At 42.1% G+C, this 21,335-nt stretch overlaps 1 protein-coding gene across 4 annotated transcripts in view; it reads left to right on the top strand.

The window, feature by feature from the left end:
• The window catches only part of PAPLN (papilin, proteoglycan like sulfated glycoprotein), a 95,331-nt gene that overhangs the window by 16,983 nt on the left and 57,013 nt on the right, over positions 1–21,335 (top strand). For 3 of the 4 annotated variants that reach the window (XM_044271966.1, XM_044271963.1, XM_044271964.1), the window contains 3 exons: positions 676–890; positions 2,366–2,427; positions 6,771–6,886. In XM_044271966.1, the coding sequence (XP_044127901.1) occupies positions 2,371–2,427; positions 6,771–6,886 (173 nt within the window). In that variant the 5' untranslated portion in view covers positions 676–890; positions 2,366–2,370. The remainder of the gene's footprint in view (positions 1–675; positions 891–2,365; positions 2,428–6,770; positions 6,887–21,335) is intronic. The other variant, XM_044271965.1, reaches the window with a different exon arrangement.

Raw genomic sequence — 21,335 nt, 5'->3', positions numbered from 1 at the left:
AGTAGCTGACAACAACCAATCAGAGCTCAGATTTCATTCCTTAAAGGGCTCTTTAAAAATGAATGCTTATCTCTGGTTGTGTTGGGCAACGAAGTCAACAGCTTTACTGTTAGTTAGTATAGGTATATGATGCCCACCATATACAGTGCCTGCATCCAAATTAAAAGGACGTTTCTGAGGAGAGCCCTGTCTGGCTGAGAGCAACCGATTGACAGGGCTTTCCTTGTAATGATCCTCTTAAATCAGGGATGCTCAACCTTTGGCCCTCTAGCTGTTGCAAAAATAGAACTCCCAACATGACTGGGCAACCTATAGCTATTAGGGCATGATGGGATTCGTAGTTTTGCAACAGCTGGAGGGCCGCAGGTTGGGCATCCCTGCCTTAAATGATAATACATAATCCTTTCATATGTTGCCTAAATTATATGTGCTCTCGGCCCCTCCACTGATGCTGTAGTAAACTACTGCTGTGCATTGTAATAAGGGAGCCTTGTGGCATGCGTTTCTCCATAGCATAAATCATAAAAATGATACCTATTTTGCGTGTGCCTGTTAAAATGAATCCTACCCTTGTGTGGTGGACTGTTCGATTACACACAGTCACTTTTATATAATTTTTGATCTATCGATAATATGAACTGGATGTTGAGAACACGTCTCCTTTTCCATTCTTAGGCTGAAGTCATCGGTTTACAAACATCCGGGGCTTGTATTTGTTGGATGAGCCTTCCTGTATGACCCAATAATTCAGATACAGGGCAAAAAGCAATGTTTCTGAACCTGGCAGACCTCTAAAACTCGGTCTTTGATCAAAGCTTGGCATGAAACGATCTGCCATTCTGCATGTTGGCGCATACACAGGGCCAAAGGCAAGCGTTTGGGAACATCAGGTAAGGAGCTTGCACAAACGTGTTGGCTGGTTTCTGTATGAGAACAATGGTGCTGTTTACTACATTCATCAATTAACACATTTCTGTGTGAGCCTTTACGTATAAATGCTATCATTCATAACTGGTGCACCCGCCATGTCTGCTTAAGATCCACATGCGCTGTCAGGCCATAGCTTTTGTTTTCTCTTAATTTCGAAATTATTATGCTATTTATTCAAAAGTGTAAAGGGATTATCCCATAACTAATGGAAAAAAATAAATCGGACATCATATAGTAGATGACAACCTCTTTCTAACAAAGCTAGAATCAGCCCTGTACCTCACATGGATCCAGAGATCTCCCCATTCATTGCTCTGCTAGATTTATACCAAGCTGACAGCTCAAGGGGAGTGTCTTTTCTGCTGCAGCTCAGGGGGTGTGTCCATGCTTTCCCAATCACAGCTCAGGGGGCGTGTCCATGCTCTCCCTATCACAGCTCAGGAGGCAGTTGACGGATGAAACTGAGCATGTGCGGCCATCTCAGTGAGCAGGTCAAATAAATAAGAAAAAAAATCAAACAGCAGGCGGCGCTATACAGATATAATTTATTGAATAACTCAGTGGCTATGCTAAATTTTTAATTACATGCAATTACAAAAGTTTTCAGATCCAGGTGCTGGTTTGTAATTTAACATATTATATGGAACAGTCCTGTCAGGAAAAAAATGTTTTCATTTATAGCATTTTATATTGCTTTCAGATTTGGTGAGGCTTGATCTATACGCATTTCTGTGTTCATCAGAAGTCATTGTGCAAGTACTGTGGCTCATTTACTGACCTGCACAATGGGCTCCCTCTTGATGGTTCCTTAGGCCAGTATCAGAAGGGCATGCCCACTGCGTGAAACACGCTACCTGTGGAACCTGAAGTGGACTCAGGTCCTTTGACCACACGACATTATAATTATTTATGCTGCGTGTGTCTGCCCGAACTCAACTGTAATGATTTGTACCGACGGCATTATGTCAGTACAAATCAGTACAGTTCAGGTCAGACATAGAAGTCAGTACGAATCACTACAGTTGAGGTCTGACAGAGACACAAAGCATTATAATTCATTATAATGTTGTGCGGTCTGGGCAAAGAAGCAGAGTCCACTATGGGAATATTTTTACTAGAATTCCATCATTTATCAGATCTCTTACTCAAGCCTACCACTATGTATATATGTTTCTACCATCGCTCTCTTAGGCTTCTTTCCCATTTGCGGCACATTTCTTCTGCAGTGTGCAGCTGTTTTTGTCCTGCCAAATACCAGTATATTTGCAGGGTAGTGGCTGGTTTTCCGCTGGACCCCATTATAGTCAATGGTGCAGGCAAGCATTCTGGTAACATCCGGCGATGCCGGATCCGGAGAGCTGTGCTGAAAATGTGAAACTAACCTTACTTTGTGTGAATGATTTAACCATAAACCTACATCTGCTTTATTTGACAGGTACAATGAAGACCCCATTTTTGCTTCTTACCTTTACGTTGGTTCTGGATTCTGCTTACTCAGTAAGTGTGTTGATTACGAAAGAGTGCGCTTACCAAAAACTGGAAATGTCAATTACCCTGATCTATCAACCAAAAATCTTAACGTTTTATTTTTATGCCTTGCTGAAAGTAAATGATGTAGCAGTGAGAGATTATAGGGCTATCAAAATAACATTTCCATTTGAATTGGTATTTAGTACTATTTAATATACATTCAGCATAGTTTTGTCAGCACTTAGAATCAAGCTTATGCCCAAAAATGAAAAATGTTCGCCAGTAGACCAAACCCAATCATGGGCATCCTTTCCCCTTGTTCTGTTCTTCATTTTCCCATCTGCTACACCTGTATAGAAGCCTCTGGTACATTCCTCTCAATCTTCTCAAAGGTAGGATCAAACCTGTAGGGTTGGGCACACGTGGCTTGACAATTTCTCTTTATTGCAGTCCTGTTTTGAAGGTGGTCCTGCAAGCAAATGCTGAGTGTTTTTGAAAATGCAGTAGGATTGGCTAAGATGGATGTCAGAATCCACGCTTATTAAATGTACAAGGCAACTAAATAGTGACTTGGGTCATAACTGGATACTTCGCCTGTTTTTATATTCCTCAAGGACTCTGGGAAGGGCAGACCTCTTTTTGGACAGATATATCCAGAAGATAAGTGTCTATTGTGGGAAAAGCAGAGTGGGCTGACAGCCAAAGGGGATTTTATGTCAACCCCCCCTCCCCAAGGGCTGTATTGCACTAGCGATGATCTGGCCGACCCTCGTCCTGTGTGATACAGACCTTAGTCGCTGGCTCTGTTAATATTGAACATGCCTGCTAATGGAAACATCTTATCAGTGCTTCTAGTGCCCCCCCATTTTTACATCCCACGGTGTAATCTCATTTTATTTCAGTAGCGCAAGTAATTGCTTTACATTGAATGCCAAGTGTGAGATCATTTAGCCTGTGGGCAATACACTATGCATACATTCTCACAAGTGTTTAATTTGTAAATACTAATCTGTGGGGGGGGCTGTCTGGGTTTGGCGCGCACTATGACTTCTAGAAGGTATGTTGGGAAACCAATTTGTTTTTATAATATGTTTATTTTGTCTTTGAAAGCTATGTACACTTTTGAGGGCAATTTTTTATATTATTGCATTGTACTTATTTTGAGCTAAGAATAATTTTTTTCAATTGGTCTTTATTAAAAATATGGAATCCTTGTTTGTGTACATAGCTGAGATGCTCTAATAGAAGCCTATGGATTTTTTGTCTTTTCCTTCATCTCGGGAGCAGACAAACTCCTTATTTCTGCTCTCTGACATTATAAACACTCATGAAAGCTCAATCCTTATTTTACTGATAAGAATGTGTCTTCAATAAGTGTTTATGACCTCTTAGTAGTTTAGTAGAACTGTTACCTGTAGTTCTACTAATCCCATTGTGTTTCAGCCATGGTAGTGTGCACCTGCATTCTCAAATTTACTTATTATGGAGGTGCTGGTTCGTTTGTTTTTCTTCCCTCTTAGTAGTTTAGAGATGAGGTTTATTAGCTGACGGCACAAAGTGAAAATACCAGTCACACAGTTACAAAAACAGTTAACCCTTTGAGACAGAATGGCTCAATATTTAAAAAAAGGCCAATTGAAAATATCATTTTTAGCCAAAAAGGAGTAAAATGTAATCATAAACAAAAATTGCCTCTGAAGGTGTATACCAATGGCGGGTGAACCTAGTCTGGTGATTCCAAATGAATCCAACCGGACGTGATTCAAAAAACAGAAGACACTGTAAAAGGCGCCACTCCCAAGGATGTGAAGGGGATAGGTGTGGTGGATAGTGCCCCCTATACCGGAGGATGATATTATGATAATAATATAAAATATAGAATACTCTCCTAAAGGGAGATTCCTGATCAATGCAGTTTATTACAATAAAATATCCCTGGGGATATTTTATTGTGATAAACTGCATTGATCAGAAGCCTTGTCGTTGGCTGCCATCAATTCACACCATCTGACATGAGATCCCGGCTAGGGGGGCAGTTAGTCACGGGTGTCTTGAGCTTTATCCTGTGACTACCCCCCCGTGAAGTGAGTACTTTAACTCTCAAAACAGGAATCTCCCTATAGGAGAGTATTCTATATTTTATATTTTTATATTATTATCATAATATCATCCTCCGGTATAGGGGGCACTATCCACCACACCTATCCCCTTCACATCCTTGGGAGTGGCGCCTTTTACAGTGTCTTCTGTTTTTTGAATCACGTCCGGTTGGATTCATTTGGAACCACCAGACTAGGTTCACCTGCCATTGGTATTTGTCTATTGGGAATGAAAACATTTTTCACCTCCCTATAAAACTTGTTCAGCCTTCCCTAAATAGTCATTAAACGGCACTTAGTTTCTGGTGCTATTTTATATAGTATATTTAATATTTTTCCTTCTAATCACACTTCCATCTTCTCCATCCCTCTGGCGCCTTTTCCCCAGGACCTCTAGTCCTGGGGGAACTACTCAACCTCTTTTTTTCTTGTCTCTTATTGCATTCCTTGAAGGTGTACACAGCCTTTAACAGCAATATAATTTTGGGAAGCTTAGATTGGGAGATGTGGGTTACCGAATACCGATAACATTACCGACGTGTCTTGCATTTTATTGAATAAACACCATTAGAGCAGGGCCGACGTACAGATAAACTGCCATGGCCCCAAAAGAGCTTCTTGCAAATGCAGCACACCGACCCGCAGGGGAGGTGTTGTGGTGGTGCTGGAGAGAATGAGTGTCGTGTCAATGGCTATCGGGGTGGGTGGTAGTCTTCACGGTTGCAATTTCTGCTCCAGTACTCCCTTAGGCCATACGTGCAATGACTCAGGAGGCACAACCCTTCTTCTCTTCGAAGAAAACCCTGGATCTTGGGGCTTCCTGCCTAGTGGTGGATGGGTAGCAGGGTGCAAGGCAGGAGAGCCGGTGCAGGGCTGGTGGATGGTGGAGGCAAAGATCATGCCAGCTTGACTATAGCAAACAGAAGTCCCTTTACATGGAGATGATGGGTGGCACAGTTCAAATATAAGTAGTAGACACAGTTCTCAAGTATATCACTTTGCAGGTGTTTCCTAAAAGGCTGTGCCTAGGGGGCAGGCAGTTTAATAATCCCCTGTAAGTCTCTAAGTTTCTCTTTAGATATTCAATGCAATCCTCTCAATTGACCAAAGGCATACAAGTCATTTCTCAATCTATCTGCAGTGCTCAGCTGTGAGGTGCCGTCCTAGAATGGATGGCCAGTCCATCTCAGCAGCGTGGTGGGCACCCGAAGTTATGAACCACGGACAGTAAACTCAATGCTTCTCTCCCTCCTCTGTTTTTTCTTAGCACAGTTGCTTTTCTGGTAGCTTTAAATCACTCAGAGATGGTGGTTCCCTGGATAAATTCTGCGTCATTGTGGGCTTACTTGTCAGCGGCCACTACACACGTTCTCACTTAGGACTGTTCACCAGAAGACTCACTAACCAGGGAGGCAGGACCAGCCCACTCCCGTCAACTAGAACTAAAGCTGCTAGTTAAATATTTCCTTCAGATATACAGCCAATTTGTATCACAAAATGCATAATACAACCACATTAATCATTTGTACCACTGAAAGTGCATAGTTAACATAGAATAACTCTCTTAGCAATGAACCATACTACATTAGAACATTATTTAGAAGCAAACCACTGAATCACTGCACAAGGGGGAGTACCACACTCCTCAGCGATGGTAATAGGAGGGAAGTTAGCATAGAGAACCATCAACAAGGTTAGTGGACAACACTGCTGCTGTCAGTGACTGGTGGATGAGGGGATAACTATTATAAAGTGCTAATACCAGTATAACGGTCCTGTGAACAGCTGGCAACAGTGCTATGGACCAGGATGTTTTATGGTCTGCTTGGTGCACTTTGAAAGGCAACAGCTCTACTATGTTCTCCACGCCAGCAAAGCACTTGTTCAAACAGCAATGGAGGGCACTAAAGAACCCCCCTAATTCTATGTCTGATCCTTCCACATTATATTGTGATGTCATGGTAGTTGGGTGCATAGTCAATGGGTTGGTTGAATTGGGACCCATCGAGTTTCAATAATTGACATTGACTATTTGGAGGAGGATCGGGCCAACCAGAGCCGTGTTCTCCCATCTCTATCATCCCCATTGCAGTCAATCCCTCTGTGTACACCCTGGTATGTAATAAATTTACTTTTCTGTATTGATATTTCCTTTTGATTAAAGGTCCTCGTGCTTTATGTATTTATTTGACACCAGTATGCTTAATATATTGTAAACCAGTAAAATTCATATGTTTGTTACACAACTCACCTGAATGCAATATTTTACAGGTTAGAAGGGACAGAAGACAGAGTGATTTTTGGGACAACTGGAGCGACTGGGGAGAATGCAGTCGTTCCTGTGGTGGGGGAGTAAGTTTCAGAGAGCGTCAATGTTACTCTCGTAGGTAAGTTTCCATTTTCAACAGTTTTGCCTAACTTATACAGACTAGGTCTACCACTAGTGGTACTTTGCCTGCAAATGCATAAAGGCAGCAGAAACTGATCCTATGGTATGGTATATAAGATGTGGTCATACAAAAACAGACGACTGGCTTTTAAACATATGTCCCTTGATTAACCCATCGGAACGTGCAGTAACGCTGAGCTGAAGCAATACAGTCTTTAGTGACAGAAAATCTTGTTGGTCCGTCTAAAGTTCTGAGGCTTTTGTTTCATCCTGGAAGGAAAACAATATATAAACTGGTTAGATTTGAGTGTGGGTTCTCACATAAAAATGGAAGGAGTTGGTCACCAGGTAATCCACTGTTAAATCAGACATAATGCTTTGTAGGATGAGCTCACGCTGAATGTAATTATAACTTTTACTTAGTGATCTGTTTCTTCATTCTGGAGAAAAAGTTATTTTAATCTATAAGCAAATTAGCAGTTAAGTGCACCGAGGGTGGGCTGAAACCACAGTGCACCCTTCCTACTTCCTTTGCCAGCCCATCCCTCTCCTTCTTGATTGACAGGGCCTGCATAGTAATCTTGCCTGGCCATGTCTATCAAGAAGAAAACTAAGGCCCCTTGCAGACGAGCGTGTCCGGATTAGGTCCAGATGCGTTCCGTGAAAACTGCGCAATTTCACAAGCAAGTCCATTCAGTTTTGTTTGCGATCACGTTCAGTTTTTATCGCACAGGTGCAATGCGATTTAATGCATTTTTCACAACATCTCTTGGCAACCATCTGTGAAAAACGCATCTCATCCACACTCTCTTGCGGATGCGATGCGATTTTCACGCAGCCCCATTTACTTCTATGTGGCCAGCGTTGCGTGAAAATCGCAGAGTATAGAACATGGTGCAATTTTCACACAACGCACAATTAATGCGTGAAAACTAACGCTCATGTACACAGACCCATTGAAATGAATGGGTCCGGATTCCGTGCAGGCGCAATGCGTTCGCATCACGCATTGCACCCGTGCGGAATACTCGCTTGTGTGAAAGGGGCCTAAGGATCTAGCAAAGAAAACAGGAGGCGAAAAGGTGAGGAGAGTGTCAGTCGTGCACTTAACTTTTTTTATTTTTTTAACTTTTTCTCCAGAATAAAGCAAATGTATCATTGCATTCAGCTAAGCTAACCCTTCAAGGCATTGTCTGGTCTAACAATCAATTTCTTGGTGACAGAATACCTTTTAAAGCAATAGAACTTTTGTTCCATCTTTGACATTATTTTAGACCGCATAATTTCGGAACCTTTATATAGTGTTGTTATTTTCTTCATTTTTCTCTTAGTGTTACGTGCTGGGAATGACTAAAGGGGTTATGCAGGGGTTTTATATTGATGACCTATCCTCAGGATAGGTCATCAATATCTGATTGGTGGGAATCCGACACAGTCCGATCAGTCCAATCAGCTGTTTGAAAAGGAGGTGGAGCTCCATGTAAGCGCTGCTTCCTCTTTATTACACTGCTCGTCCTCTGAAGTGCAGTGTATCTACAAGTACTCTCCATTCTCTTGAATGGAGCGAGTACTTGTAATTACACTACACAACGACTACAGGGGAGACAGCGCGCGGTGTAACGAAGAGGAAGCTGATAGAAGATATTGATGACCTATCCTCAGGATAGGTCATCAATAATACACCCCTGCACAACCCCTTTAAAGAAATAGTAGGGATGTAATGGGATTCGCGTCCCCACCTATCTCTTGGTTGAACTTGATAGACTTATGTTTTTTTTCAACCATATTAACTATGTACCGTATGTGCACACTAATATTAGTGACTATGTTCAGCCAAAGGAAATGATTTTCAACAGTAGTGCTCCAAAAAGGAAACTTTTGAAGATTGGTACGATATTGGGGATATAAAGCAAAAGGCTTTATATAAAAGGAAGGATCAAAGAAAACATTTCAAATGATTATTGATCCTCGAGGTGAACATATATAACACCTCAAAAAGAGTTTGATCGGTTCTTTGATTATATTGTAAAACAAGGTACAAGCATCTATGCAAAAATATAAATGATTTATTATACAATAATTTAAAATACAATCAAAGATTAATCAATGTGAAATTCAATAATCTGCAATGATACACAGTGACATGCAGTACCCAAAATACCAGCGTGTACAAAGTACCTCTTAGACAGAAGAATATAATACAATCCGTCTCGACCACAATTTTTAGATATAAAAACTTAAAAATGCTAAAGGATAGATACGAACCCTTGCTGTCACAACCAGATCTTTGAGAAGTTCTGATAGACGCTCTTCAGTACCTCCTGCATGATCTTCTTTTGTTTTGCTTTTGTTTTGACATCTCTCCTCCCTCTCCCAGCTGTCATCTATTAGCAGTGATTGCCTCCCTATATATCTCCTCCCCATACTGCCTCACCTTGCGGGTTATACAACTTCCTGGAGTGTGCTCATGCTGCATGCTGCACGAGGGCATGCAATTTCCTATCATAGAGATCTTTGCATGGGCTGAGAAGACAGGGAGAGTTTCAGGGCTTAAATAGGGGTCACCCTTTTGTTCCTTAGTTTCGGATCAAGCCAGTCGGATCCTTATTTGTAACTTCTTGTTTTCTGTTACACCATCCGCGACACTTGCTCTGCACAAACCATGACAAATCTCGGATAATCGGGTAGGATGGTCACACAATTTAAAAATTATCAAGCCTGGTATTGACTATGGAATAAAATTATTCCAATCAGAGAGTTACCTCTGAAATCAATATTTAGTTTTTTTTATTCAGTAATATGCATCTTTACTGAATAGTGAGAATATTGATGTAGCACTTTTAACAACTATACATCCGCCAAAAGCAGGGAGTTTGCTAAATATCAGGTTGATTAATTTATATCAATACTACACAAAATAAAGTTATACATTACCGAGAATGCAGATGATGTGCAGAGACTAAGGGAAGTCAGCTCTAAGGTATGATCTGGTCATTAGGATCTTTCTCCTGGGTTTTATTTGTTTCTCTGTGTTTTCCTGTTTCCCCCTTGTCTTTTTCCTGTTGCTCTTTTTGTTTCTGTTCTCTCCCTCTCCATTTGTGTGTGTGTGTGTGTGTGTGTGTGGTTTATGATCACAAACTTATCAGTTAGACACACCTTCCTAGCTTGGAGTTTTCCAATCATTGTCGGCTAGGCGTGTACATATGATAAGGACTGTGATGTCATTGTATTACCCAAAATGCACTTCTGCTTTTGGTGTTATGTTACTTATTTACCCCTAGGTGACACTGTTACCTAAGCTATTAGTATTATTCTATTAAGGGTTGAATATACAAGTATGCCTTTATCTCACATTCTATGCACATGAGAACACTTTGGAATCTTAAATTAGAGCTGAGGGATTAATTTTGACACATATACCAATTAAAACACATATGTTTTGGCACCATTTAGACTTTTCCCATACTCTCAGATTTATGTACCGATAAATAATATAATGAACACTGTACTCTCACAAATATATGTGCCTCCTCTGCTACTCAAATGGGTGATTGATGGTTAGTTAAAATAACACATCTTACCCTAGACAGAGACTCATTAACAAGGCTTTTCCTAAACAGTTTTCATCATATAATAGGAATATATGCGTTCCTATTGAGAAATCTATATGATAACAAATATATAAACGTCCTTAATAATGCGTAACAATATAAAACGATACATATGTCTTATTGATTTTCTTATACAAAACTAAAGTTGATCATACGGGTATATAGATATTACAGATTTTCTGCTTCATTAATAAATACCAAAGTGTAGAAGTAATTGGCACCAGCTGCGTCTAGAGAACACCCTTCTCTCCTGTCATAAATCCATAAGGAGACAAGAAGGACTCTTCTCGGACTGGTATATCCATGAGAAGAAATCTTATGAACAGTGTCCTTCCCATGAACTTCTCTCTGCCATCTTTAAAATACATAACATACACTGCCTCTTCAAAAAAAAAGTTGCCACCTGGATTTAACTAAGCATATAGTCATGAGCCTCCTATTGGATAATTACTGCATGGGCGATTATCTTTCAGCTGGCAACAAGTTATTTAACCCCAACTGGTGCAATGTGCTTCTTATTTCTTAACCACTTCAGGACCCTGGGATTTTCCATTTTTGCGTTTTTGTTTTTCACTCCCCGCCTTCCCATAGTCCTAACTTTTTTATTTTTCCATTCACATAGCCTTATGACTGCTTATTTTTTGCGGGACAGGTTGTAGTTTCTAATAGCACCATTTACGGTTGCATACCATGTAGTAGGAAGCCGGAAAAAAATTCCAGATGGGGTAGAATTGGGAAAAAACGCTATTCTGATCAAGTTTTCTTTTTTTTTTTTTTTACACTGTACACTATGCGCTACAATTGACCTGTAGTCTTCATTCTCCAGGTCAGTACGGTTCCAACGATACCACATTTGAATAATTTTTCTTGTGTTTTAATACTGAAAAAAAAATTAAAACCTTTGAGGAAACTTTTTTTTTTTTCATAACCATAATCTGACCCGTATAACTTTTTTGTAGCTATGTGTACGGGGCTGTGTTAGGGTTCATTTTGCAGAATGATCTGTTATTTTCAGTGTTACCAATTTTAAGTGTGTGCGACTTTTTATTAAAAAATTATTGGGTAGTTGAAGTGACAAAAAATGGCAAATTGGCTGTTTTTCTTTTTCTTTCCCGCTACGCCATTTGCCGTATGCCATTAATGTTGTTATATTTTAATAGTATGGGCATTTTCTCACGCTGCGATGCCCATGATTATATTTTTTTATTGGTTAAGTATTTTTATTTTAAGGAAAGGGGGGTGATTTGAACTTAAATTTTTTTTGGGCAAAAACTTTTTAACTTTTTTTCAGTCACCTTGGGTGACAATAACTGGCAATTATTCGATTGCCCCTAGTATTCAGTGATGGCTAAATAGCCATCATTGAAAACTTCAATTGCACTATATCAATACAAGGCTGCCAGCTAGTGGCCTGTATTGATATATACATCTAATTGACTCTGAAGCCGGCTTGGGGCTTTGGTCAATTAGATCGAGGTAACAGGTTCCCCAATCTCAGCCGGGGAACGCTGTTACCGGACTGGAAGCTTGCGACTTCCGGTTCCGGTCTGCGCAGATGCCGTGGTCACATTTGACCACGGCATCTGAAAGGTAAGATGTATGCGATCAGCCTTATAGCTGATCGCATACATGTGCCGCGGGTCTCTGCTATGGCACCCGTTTGAGCGTGCGCCATGTTAAAGGGGTTGTCCCACTTTGCTTTTTTAATCTTATCAGCAGTAGATGTCCTGATAACTTCCTGGTTCTCAGGCAGTTGAGTGAAGGCCACGCCTCCTCATGACTCACCCTGCGTGCTCGTTCATGTGTATGAGTCATCCACATGGAGCCGTATGTGAGGTCCCGCCCCCCCCCCCCCCCAGTATAATAAACATTGAGTGCGGCCCCCCCCAGTATAATATACATTTAGTGCGCCCCCCCAGTATAATATACATTCAGTGCGGCCACCCCCCCCCCAGTATAATATACATTCAGTGCGGCCACCCCCCCCCCAGTATAATATACATTCAGTGCGGACCCCCCCAGTATAATAAACATTGGTGGCGCAGTGGGAAGTGCCAATGAGGGTTAAAAAAATAAATAAAAAATTAACTCACCTCCTCCAATTGATTGCGCAGCTGCCGGTCTCCTGTTCTATCTTTAGGACCTGTGAAAGGACCTTTGGTGACATCACTGTGGTCATCACATGGTACATCATATGATCCATCACCATGGTAATGGACCATGTGATTAGCTCAGTGACGTTACCACAGGTCCTGAAGATAGAACAGGAGACCGGCAGCTGTGCGATCAATTGGTGGAGGTGAGTTAATTTTTTATTTATTTTTTTAACCCTCATTGGCACTTCCCACTGCGCCACCAATGTATATTATACTGGGGGGGGGGCGCACTGAATGTATAATATACTGGGGGGGGGGGTGGCCGCACTGAATGTATATTATACTGGGGGGGGTGGCCGCACTGAATGTATATTATACTGGGGGAGGGGGGGTGGCCGCACTGAATGTATATTATACTGGGGGGGGGGGCGCACTGCGCCACCAATGTTAATACAAATGCAGGAGGTGGGTGCCGGAGTGAAATAGCCGGCACCCGACCTCTATGATAGGGGGCTGCGATCAGCGGCAGTTAACCCCTAAGGTCCCGCTCCCTGTCATAGAGGTCGGGTGCCGGCTATTTGATTCCGGCACCCGCCTGCTGTATTTGCGCATGCGCGGGCGTGCGCGTACTTGTAAGAATGGAGAGGCGGCCCGAGTACTGGTTCAGCTGTTGTGCGCAGGCGCGGCACAGCGATGCGGCCGGACGAAAGAGGCCGTATCCATGGGATACAGAAAACAACAAAGGAATCGCTTTACATGATTTTTTGAATGAAAGGTAGCTTTTGGATAATAACATGGATAGGAAGATATGTTGTGTGGGGGTAAATAGATTAGATAAAACCTATTTTATGAAGTGGGACAACCCCTTTAAGGGATCGGACCCATGACGTACAGCTACATCATGGGTCCATAAGGTTTAAATAAGCATGTCGAAAGACACATCTTGTGGTCATGGAAATAATGTTAGTTTGTTTGAGAAGGATCAAATCATTGGCATGCATCAAGCAGAGAAAACATCTAAGGAGATTGCAGAAACTACTAAAATTGGGTTAAAAACTGGAAGGATAGTGGGGACCCATCGTATTCGAGGACGAAATGTGGCCGGAAAAAAATCCTGAATGATTGTGATCGTCGATCACTTAAACGTTTGGTAAAATCTAATCGAAGAAAAAGTAGAACTCAGGGCCATGTTTAATAGTGAAAGTAAGAGCATTTCCACACGCACAATGTGAAGGGAACTCACGGGATTGTGGCTGAACAGCTGTGTAGCCGTAAGAAAACCACTGCTTCAATTTGCTACGGAGCATAAAGATTGGACTCTGGAGCAATGGAAGAAGGTCATGTGATCTGATGAGTCCAGATTTACCCTGTACCAGAGTGATGGGCGCATCAGGGTAAGAAGAGAGGCAGATGAAGTGATGCACCCATCATGCCTAGTGCCTACTGTACCAGCCTGTGGGGGCAGTGCTATGATCTGGGGTTGCTGCAGTTGGTCAGGTCTAGGTTCAGCAACAGTATGTGCTCCAAGAATGAGGTCAGCTGACTACCTGAACATACTGAATGACCAGGTTATTCCATCAATGGATTTGTTCTTCCCTGATGGTACGGGCATATTCCAAGATGACAATGCCAGGATTTATCTGGCTCAAATTGTGAAAGAGTGGTTCAGGGAGCATGAGACATCATTGTCACACATGGATTGGCCACCACAGAGTCCAGACCTTAACCCCATTTTTTTGGGTGGCAACTTTTTGTTGGGACAGGCAGTGTATAACAGTATGGCCTCTTATAGGTCTAATCAATTCCACTATAATTTAGGATATTTAGATATAAATGTCATATACCTATGAAAAGGCACAACAACGAGGTTGCCACAAATAACCACACTTCACTGGAGTTTTCCACTTTCTCATCCTCCTATAGGCAAACAGTAAAGAAAAAATGGGGGGTTAGTCAGCACATCCCAATGCGCAGGTACACGTTGCTATGGCTGAAAACACAACATAGAACAAAACATACAATGCAACAGCACTCTGTAAACCAAATAAAGTACAAAAATGTATTGTAATGCTAATGCTATGCTTATAAATTAGAAATGCTTGGCAAATACATTTTGTACAAAATTATTTGAGCCCGTCTGCCACAGTGGGAAGAAAGAATTGGAAGTATTTGGTTGCATTGTATTGTTAAGTGCCGGAGGGATGCCATTCATCTGCTATAGATTAGCCGCACACCCATGGCTATCTGTACATCTTAGAGGATTTTCTTAATAGGAAGCCTAGTTGGCGCTCATTACAAAGCTTGAATATGTTCCATGTACCACATAAAATATCTGCGTTCTGAGCTCCCCCGAGGCGTCATTCCTAAGGTAGGATTGTCATGGAATGCCAGCTGTTTTCTAAGCCGTAAGCCTTGTAAATCCGTGTTTTGTATGGCTGGCTTTGGCTTGGAGGTATGAGCGTTTATTTCTTGGTACAGTACAGAAAGTGGCTATGCTTGACAAAACTACTGCTAGCTGGACCCGATAGCACAGCATTACATCTAAATATGATTACCACATTATGTTTAATGTTTCATGGTGCCCAGGGGCGTAGCTAAAGGCTCATGGGCCCTGGTGCAAGACTTCAGCTTGGGCCCCGCTTCCCTCCTGCCTGAGGCAAAAATTAAAATGCCCCCCCCTTTGCCAAATTCTTGACCTAACTCCTTCCCTCCTGCCAGAGATGTAACTTGACTAGCATGCACTCTTTATAACACTGGTGTCTACTTATGTGGCACAAGCCTTTGGGCCCCTCAGGCACCTGGCCTTGTAGCGACTGCTACCTCTGCACCCCATATAGCTACCTTCTGATGGTGCCCCATTATGTCCTAAAAGGTTCCACAAACATGCAGATACGGCATGCATTCAGTTTTTAACTTGGACTCATGCGTGCCTATAAAAATTTCTGGACCTCTGGGCAGTTGAGCGTGGCTTAAAGGTTAAAATTGAATGTTGGAGTTCTTTGGTGGTTTAAAATTTAACCTTAAAAAGGGGTTGTCCCAGTGTTTTTATACTGACGACCTGTCCTCCGATATGTGATCAGTGGGAATCCAGTGCCCGGCATCGCTTATTACATTCTAATAATTATATTATTATTATTATAATAAGTATAGTGCTCCCAGTAGTTATAGAGCTTCCCATATAGTGCCCCCAGTAATTATAATGCACTGAGTAACCTAAATGCTCCCCGATAGTGTCCCAAGTAGTTTATAGTCCTCTATGGTTTCCCCAGTAGTTTAGATGGTCCCCTAAAGTGCCCCCAGTAGTATGTTTGCATACATTTTCCCCTTCAGATGCCGTGGTCAAATGTGACCACGGCATCTGATCAGTCTGGAAGCAGAAGTCTTGCGCTTCCGGTAACAGCATTCCCCAACTGAAATCCGGGAACATGTTACATTGCTAAAATAGCCCGACGCCTCAAGCAGGCTTCGGTGCCTATTTCAGGAATATACCAATACAGGCCACTAGGTGGCAGCATTGTATTGTTATATTCCAAATGAAGTGTTCAATGATGGCTATTTAGCCATCAATGAACACAATGGGCAATCTAATGATTACTAGTTATTGTAACCCAAGGTGACTTAAAAATATATATATATATATATATTACTAAAAGTTCAAATCACCCCCCTTTCCATAAAAAAAATACTTAACCCCAAAAAAATAATAAACATGGGCATCGCCATGTGCGAAAAAATGCCCATATAATTAAAATATAACAATAATAATGGGAAATGGCGTAACGGGAAAAAATATAAAAACAGCTAATTTGCCATTTTTTGTCACTTCAACTACCCAATATTTTTTTTAATAAAAAGTGATAAAGTCTCACATACTTAAAATTGGTATCACTGAAAAGAACAGACTGTCCTGCAAAAAATGAGCCCTCATACAGACCCACAACTACAAAAAAGTTATAGGGGTCCGAATATGTTGTAAAAATTTTTTTTCCCTCAAAGGTTTTAATTTAGTTGTAACCATACTGACTTAGAAAATGAAAGTAACCTTTATCAGAATTGCGTTTTTTCCCAATTCTACCCCATTTGGATTATTTTTTCCACTTCCTACTACATGGTATGCAACTGTAAATGAGAAAGTACAACTTGTCCCACAACAAATAGGCCCTCATAAGGCTAGCTATGTGAATGTAAAAATAAAAAAGTTAGGACTATGGGAAGGCGGGGAGTGAAAAACGAAAATGCAAAAATGGAAAATCACAGGGCCCTGAAGGGGTTAACATGACCGTGAAATTTGCCAGGGTCTCTCATGGCAGAGAGCTATGTTTTAAAACATAGGGGGCCATTTATTTGTTTTAGTTGCTGGTCTTAATAACCCCTATATCTGGCTGTGGATCCGCGTGAGCAGAGAAAAGTTCCAGATTGCAAAGCGGGGATATAAACCAGAATATATATTGGCGTATTTCTGGATAATAATTGACACGCATAGTTTTAAAAATGAGCTAGGAACGGCAAAGACAGTTGGGGTAACGGAAGAAGAGTCCACCGTGGGACTTCTCCCTTCCCCGCTCTGCAACAGTAGCTTGATAGCTTTCTCATTGTTTGCATCCATTTTAGACAGAGCTGTGCAGGGAGGGAGAAGCCACAAAGCGGACTTCTCTCCCTGAGTCCGGATTGTTCTTGTTCCCGGTATTTAACTCAAAGGTGCTGTACACTTGAAAAAGGCTAGAATACATAATACAAAAATAAGAAAACATTAACTAAGTAACAGACTGGTTCAGAGGGAGAGACCTGCCTGTGAGGTTCCCTTTTTTATACCCATCACATTAGCAATGGGATTTTACATTTCTTATTGTCTGGCTCAAATATAAATTCTATTACTTTTTTTTTTTTTACATTTTATGTAGCTTTAGTGGAGGCTTGCAGTTGTAACATAGGAATCCAGATAAACTCAAGTCCTTACCTGCTGCTGCCTGAAAATAAAGCATAGACGGCGCTACCAAGTGTATTCACATAAGCACTGCTGCAGCCGGCGGACACTTCCTCTGCCTGTCAGGGGAATATCAGCTCCGGTAAGCAGGAGACCAGGAGAGCAGGGCACAGGTGCTGGTAGTGGGAGACTCAATTATTAGGGGTACAGATAGGACGATCGGTCACAAGGACCGGGAACGTCGAACGCTGTGTTGTCTTCCTGGCGCTCGAGTTCGACACATCGTGGATCGGGTTGACAGATTACTGGTAGGGGCTGGAGAAGATCCAGCGGTCATGGTCCATATCGGAACCAATGACAAAGTTAGAGGTAGGTAGAGTGTCCTTAAAAATGATTTTAGGGATTTAGGTCACAAGCCTAAGGCAAGGACCCCAAAATACTACGTGTACCACGACACAAGAAAGGCAGTGGGAGATTAGGGAGGTTAAGAAGTGGCTCAAGAACTGGTGTAGGAAGGAGGGGTTTGGGTTCCTGGAGAACTGGCCCGACTTCTCTGTCAGCTACAGGCTCTATTGTAGGGATCGGCTGCACCTCAAAGGGGAAGGGGCAGCTGTGTTGGGGGAGAAGATGGCTAGAAGGTTGGAGGAATGTTTAAACAAGGGACTGGGGGGAGGGTAATTACATTACAGGATGGGAAGATAGTGCAGATAGAGATTGGGGCGAGGTAATAGAACTGGGGGAGGAATGGAAGGAGAGACTAGAACAGTTCAGAAGGAAAGGTTTAAAAAATATACATAAACCTCGTAATTGTATGTACACTACTAAAGAGAGGGGGAGGGGTCTGCCTGTATGTAAAGTCCTGTCTAAAGCCCACAGTCTGAGAAGATATAAGTGAGGGACATGAACATGTGAAGTCACTGTGGGTAGAAATACATGGAGGCAAAAACAATAATAAAATACTAATAGGAGTTTATTATAAACCACCTAATATACCAGAGTCCACAGAAAATCTGCTACTAAACGAGATAGGCGAGGCGGCAGATCATAATGAGGTCACTATTATGGGGGACTTCAACTACCCAGATATAGACTGGGAAACTGAAACTTGTACATCTCATAAAGGAAACAGGTTCTTGACAATAACCAAAGACAATTAGCTTTCCTAACTGGTTCAGGACCAGACACTAGAGGGACGGCCATACTGGACTTAGTATTAACCAATAGACCTGACAGAACAACAGACGTGCATGTTGGGGGACACCTGGGAAATAGTGACCATAAAGTAATAACCTTCCAATTGTCATTCAAAGGAGCGTTTCTTCAGGGAGGAACAAAAATACCAAACTTCCAAAAAAGCTAAATTTAGCCAACTAAGAGAGGCCAAAAGAATGCAGTACTTTTAGTCCGGCTGCCTCTTGCCGTGTGCTGCCGTGGTGCCGCTGGAACTACACTCCCGCCCCCATTATAGTCAATGGGGACCGAGCGGCAGTCCGGGGGCATATGTCAACTAGCGGCAGGACGGATCCGTCAGGCTGTTCACCCGCCGGAACAGCCTGCCGGATTCCCCTGCCTCAAGTGTGAAACTAGCCTTAAATCACTAAAACAGGAGGGTAGCGAGGAAGCACTGCAAAACTATAAGGAAAAAAAATAGAACATGTAAAAAAGAAATAAAAGCAGCCAAACTAGAGACCGAGAGATTCATTGCCAAAGAGAGCAAAACTAACTCTAAATGTTCTTCAATTATATAAATGGTAAAAAGTATAAATCTTAAGGTGTCGGCCCTCTATAGAGTAATGAGGGGGGAGTTGCAGAGAGCAATGATATTTTTTTCTCCACTGTATTCACTGAAGAAAATAAACTGTCAGATGAAATGCAGAATGTAAAAGTAAATTCCCCATTAAAAGTGCCCTGTCTGACCCAGGAAGAAGTACAGTGGCGTCTTAAAAAGATTAAAATAGACAAATCGCCAGGACCGGATGGCATACACCCCCGTATCCTAAGAGAATTAAGTAATGTCATAGCCAGACCCTTATTTCTGATATAGTGTTCCACAGGATTGGCGCATAGCAAATGTGGCGCCAATATTCAAAAAGGGTCCAAAAACAGAGCCCAAAACTATAGACCGGTAAGATTCACATCTGACGTGGGTAAACTGTTTGAAAGTTTTTTAAGAGATGCTATCTTGGAGTACCTCAATGAAAATAAGCAAATAACGCCATATCAGCATGGCTTTATGAGGGATCGGTCATGTCAAACTAATTTAATCAGTTTCTATGAGGAGGTAAGTTCTAGACTTGACAGCAGCGAATCAATGGATGTCGTATATCTGGACTTCTCCAAAGCATTTGACACTGTACTGCATAAAAGGTTAGCATATAAAATGAGAATGCTCGGACTGGGAGAAAACGTCTGTATGTGGGTAAGTAACTGGCTCAGTAATAGAAAACAGAAGGTGGTTATTAATGGTACACAGTCAGATTGGGCCACTGTCACTAGTGGGGTACCTCAGGGGTCAGTATTGGGCCCTATTCTCTTCAATATATTTATTGATGATCTTGTAGAAGGCTTGCACAGTAAAATATCAATTTTTGCAGATGACACTAAACTGTGTACATTTATTAATGCGGAAGAGGACAGTATACTACTACAGAGGGATCTGGATAGATTGGAGGTTTGGGCAGATAAGTGGCAGATGAGGTTTAACACTGACAAATGTAAGGTTATGCACATGGGAAGGAATAATGTAAGTCACCCGTACGTACTAAATGGTAAAACACTGAGTAACACTGACATGGAAAAGGACCTAGGAATTTTTGTGAACAGCAAACTAAGCTGTAGAAACCAGTGTCCAACTAGTTGCCAAGGCCAATAAAATAGAGGGTTGCATGAAAAGGGACATAGATGCCCGTGATGAGAACATAGTCCTACCACTTTACACATCACTAGTCAGACCACACATTGAGTACTGTGTATAGTTCTGGGCTCCTGTGAACAAGGCAGACATAGCAGAGCTGGAGAGGGTTAAGAGGAGGGTAACTAAAGTAATAACTGGAATGGGGCAACTACAGTACCCTGAAAGATTACCAAAATTAGGGTTATTCACTTTAGAAAAAAAGACGACTGAGGGGAGATCTAATTACTATGTATAAATATATCAGGGGTCAGTACAGAGATCTCTCCCATCATCTATTTATCCCCAGGACTGTGACTGTGACGAGGGGACATCCTCTGTGTCTGGAGGAAAGAAGGTTTGTACACAAACATAGAAGAGGATTCTTTACGGTAAGAGCAGTGAGACTATGGAACTCTCTGCCTGAGGAGGTGGTGATGGTGAGTTCACTAAAAGAGTTCAAGAGGGGCCTGGATGTATTTCTGGAGTGTAATAATATTACAGGCTATAGCTACTAGAGAGGGGTCATTGATCCAGGGAGTTATTCTGATTAGAGTTGGGAAGGAATTGTTTTCCCCTTAACCCCTTAGTGACCACCCTTAAGCGTCTTTTTACGGCGGCCCGGTCTAAGCGCTGCACGGCTCCCCCGTGCAGCGGGGAGCGCGGACCCGGCTCTCACATGAGAGCCGGGGCCCTGCTCTAACAGCCTGAACCGGCAGAAGTGCCGATCCGGGCTGTTTAACCCTTTACATGCCGGGCGCAATGTCGCCCGCTGCATGTAAACTGGTGACAGAGGGAGCGGACTCCCTCTGTCTCCCATCAGCACCCCGAAAATGCGATCGCGGGGTGCTGATGTGTTGGGAAGCTTACCTTGCTTCCGATCAGGGTCCCGAGCCTGTCTGCTGTTCTCTCCAGCAGGCTGTGCC

This window comes from Bufo gargarizans, chromosome 11 (assembly GCF_014858855.1).
Source record: "Bufo gargarizans isolate SCDJY-AF-19 chromosome 11, ASM1485885v1, whole genome shotgun sequence".
NCBI lineage: Eukaryota > Metazoa > Chordata > Amphibia > Anura > Bufonidae > Bufo > Bufo gargarizans.
The sequence above is the reverse complement of the archived record's forward strand: the minus strand, read 5'-3'. Positions and strand labels throughout refer to the sequence as shown.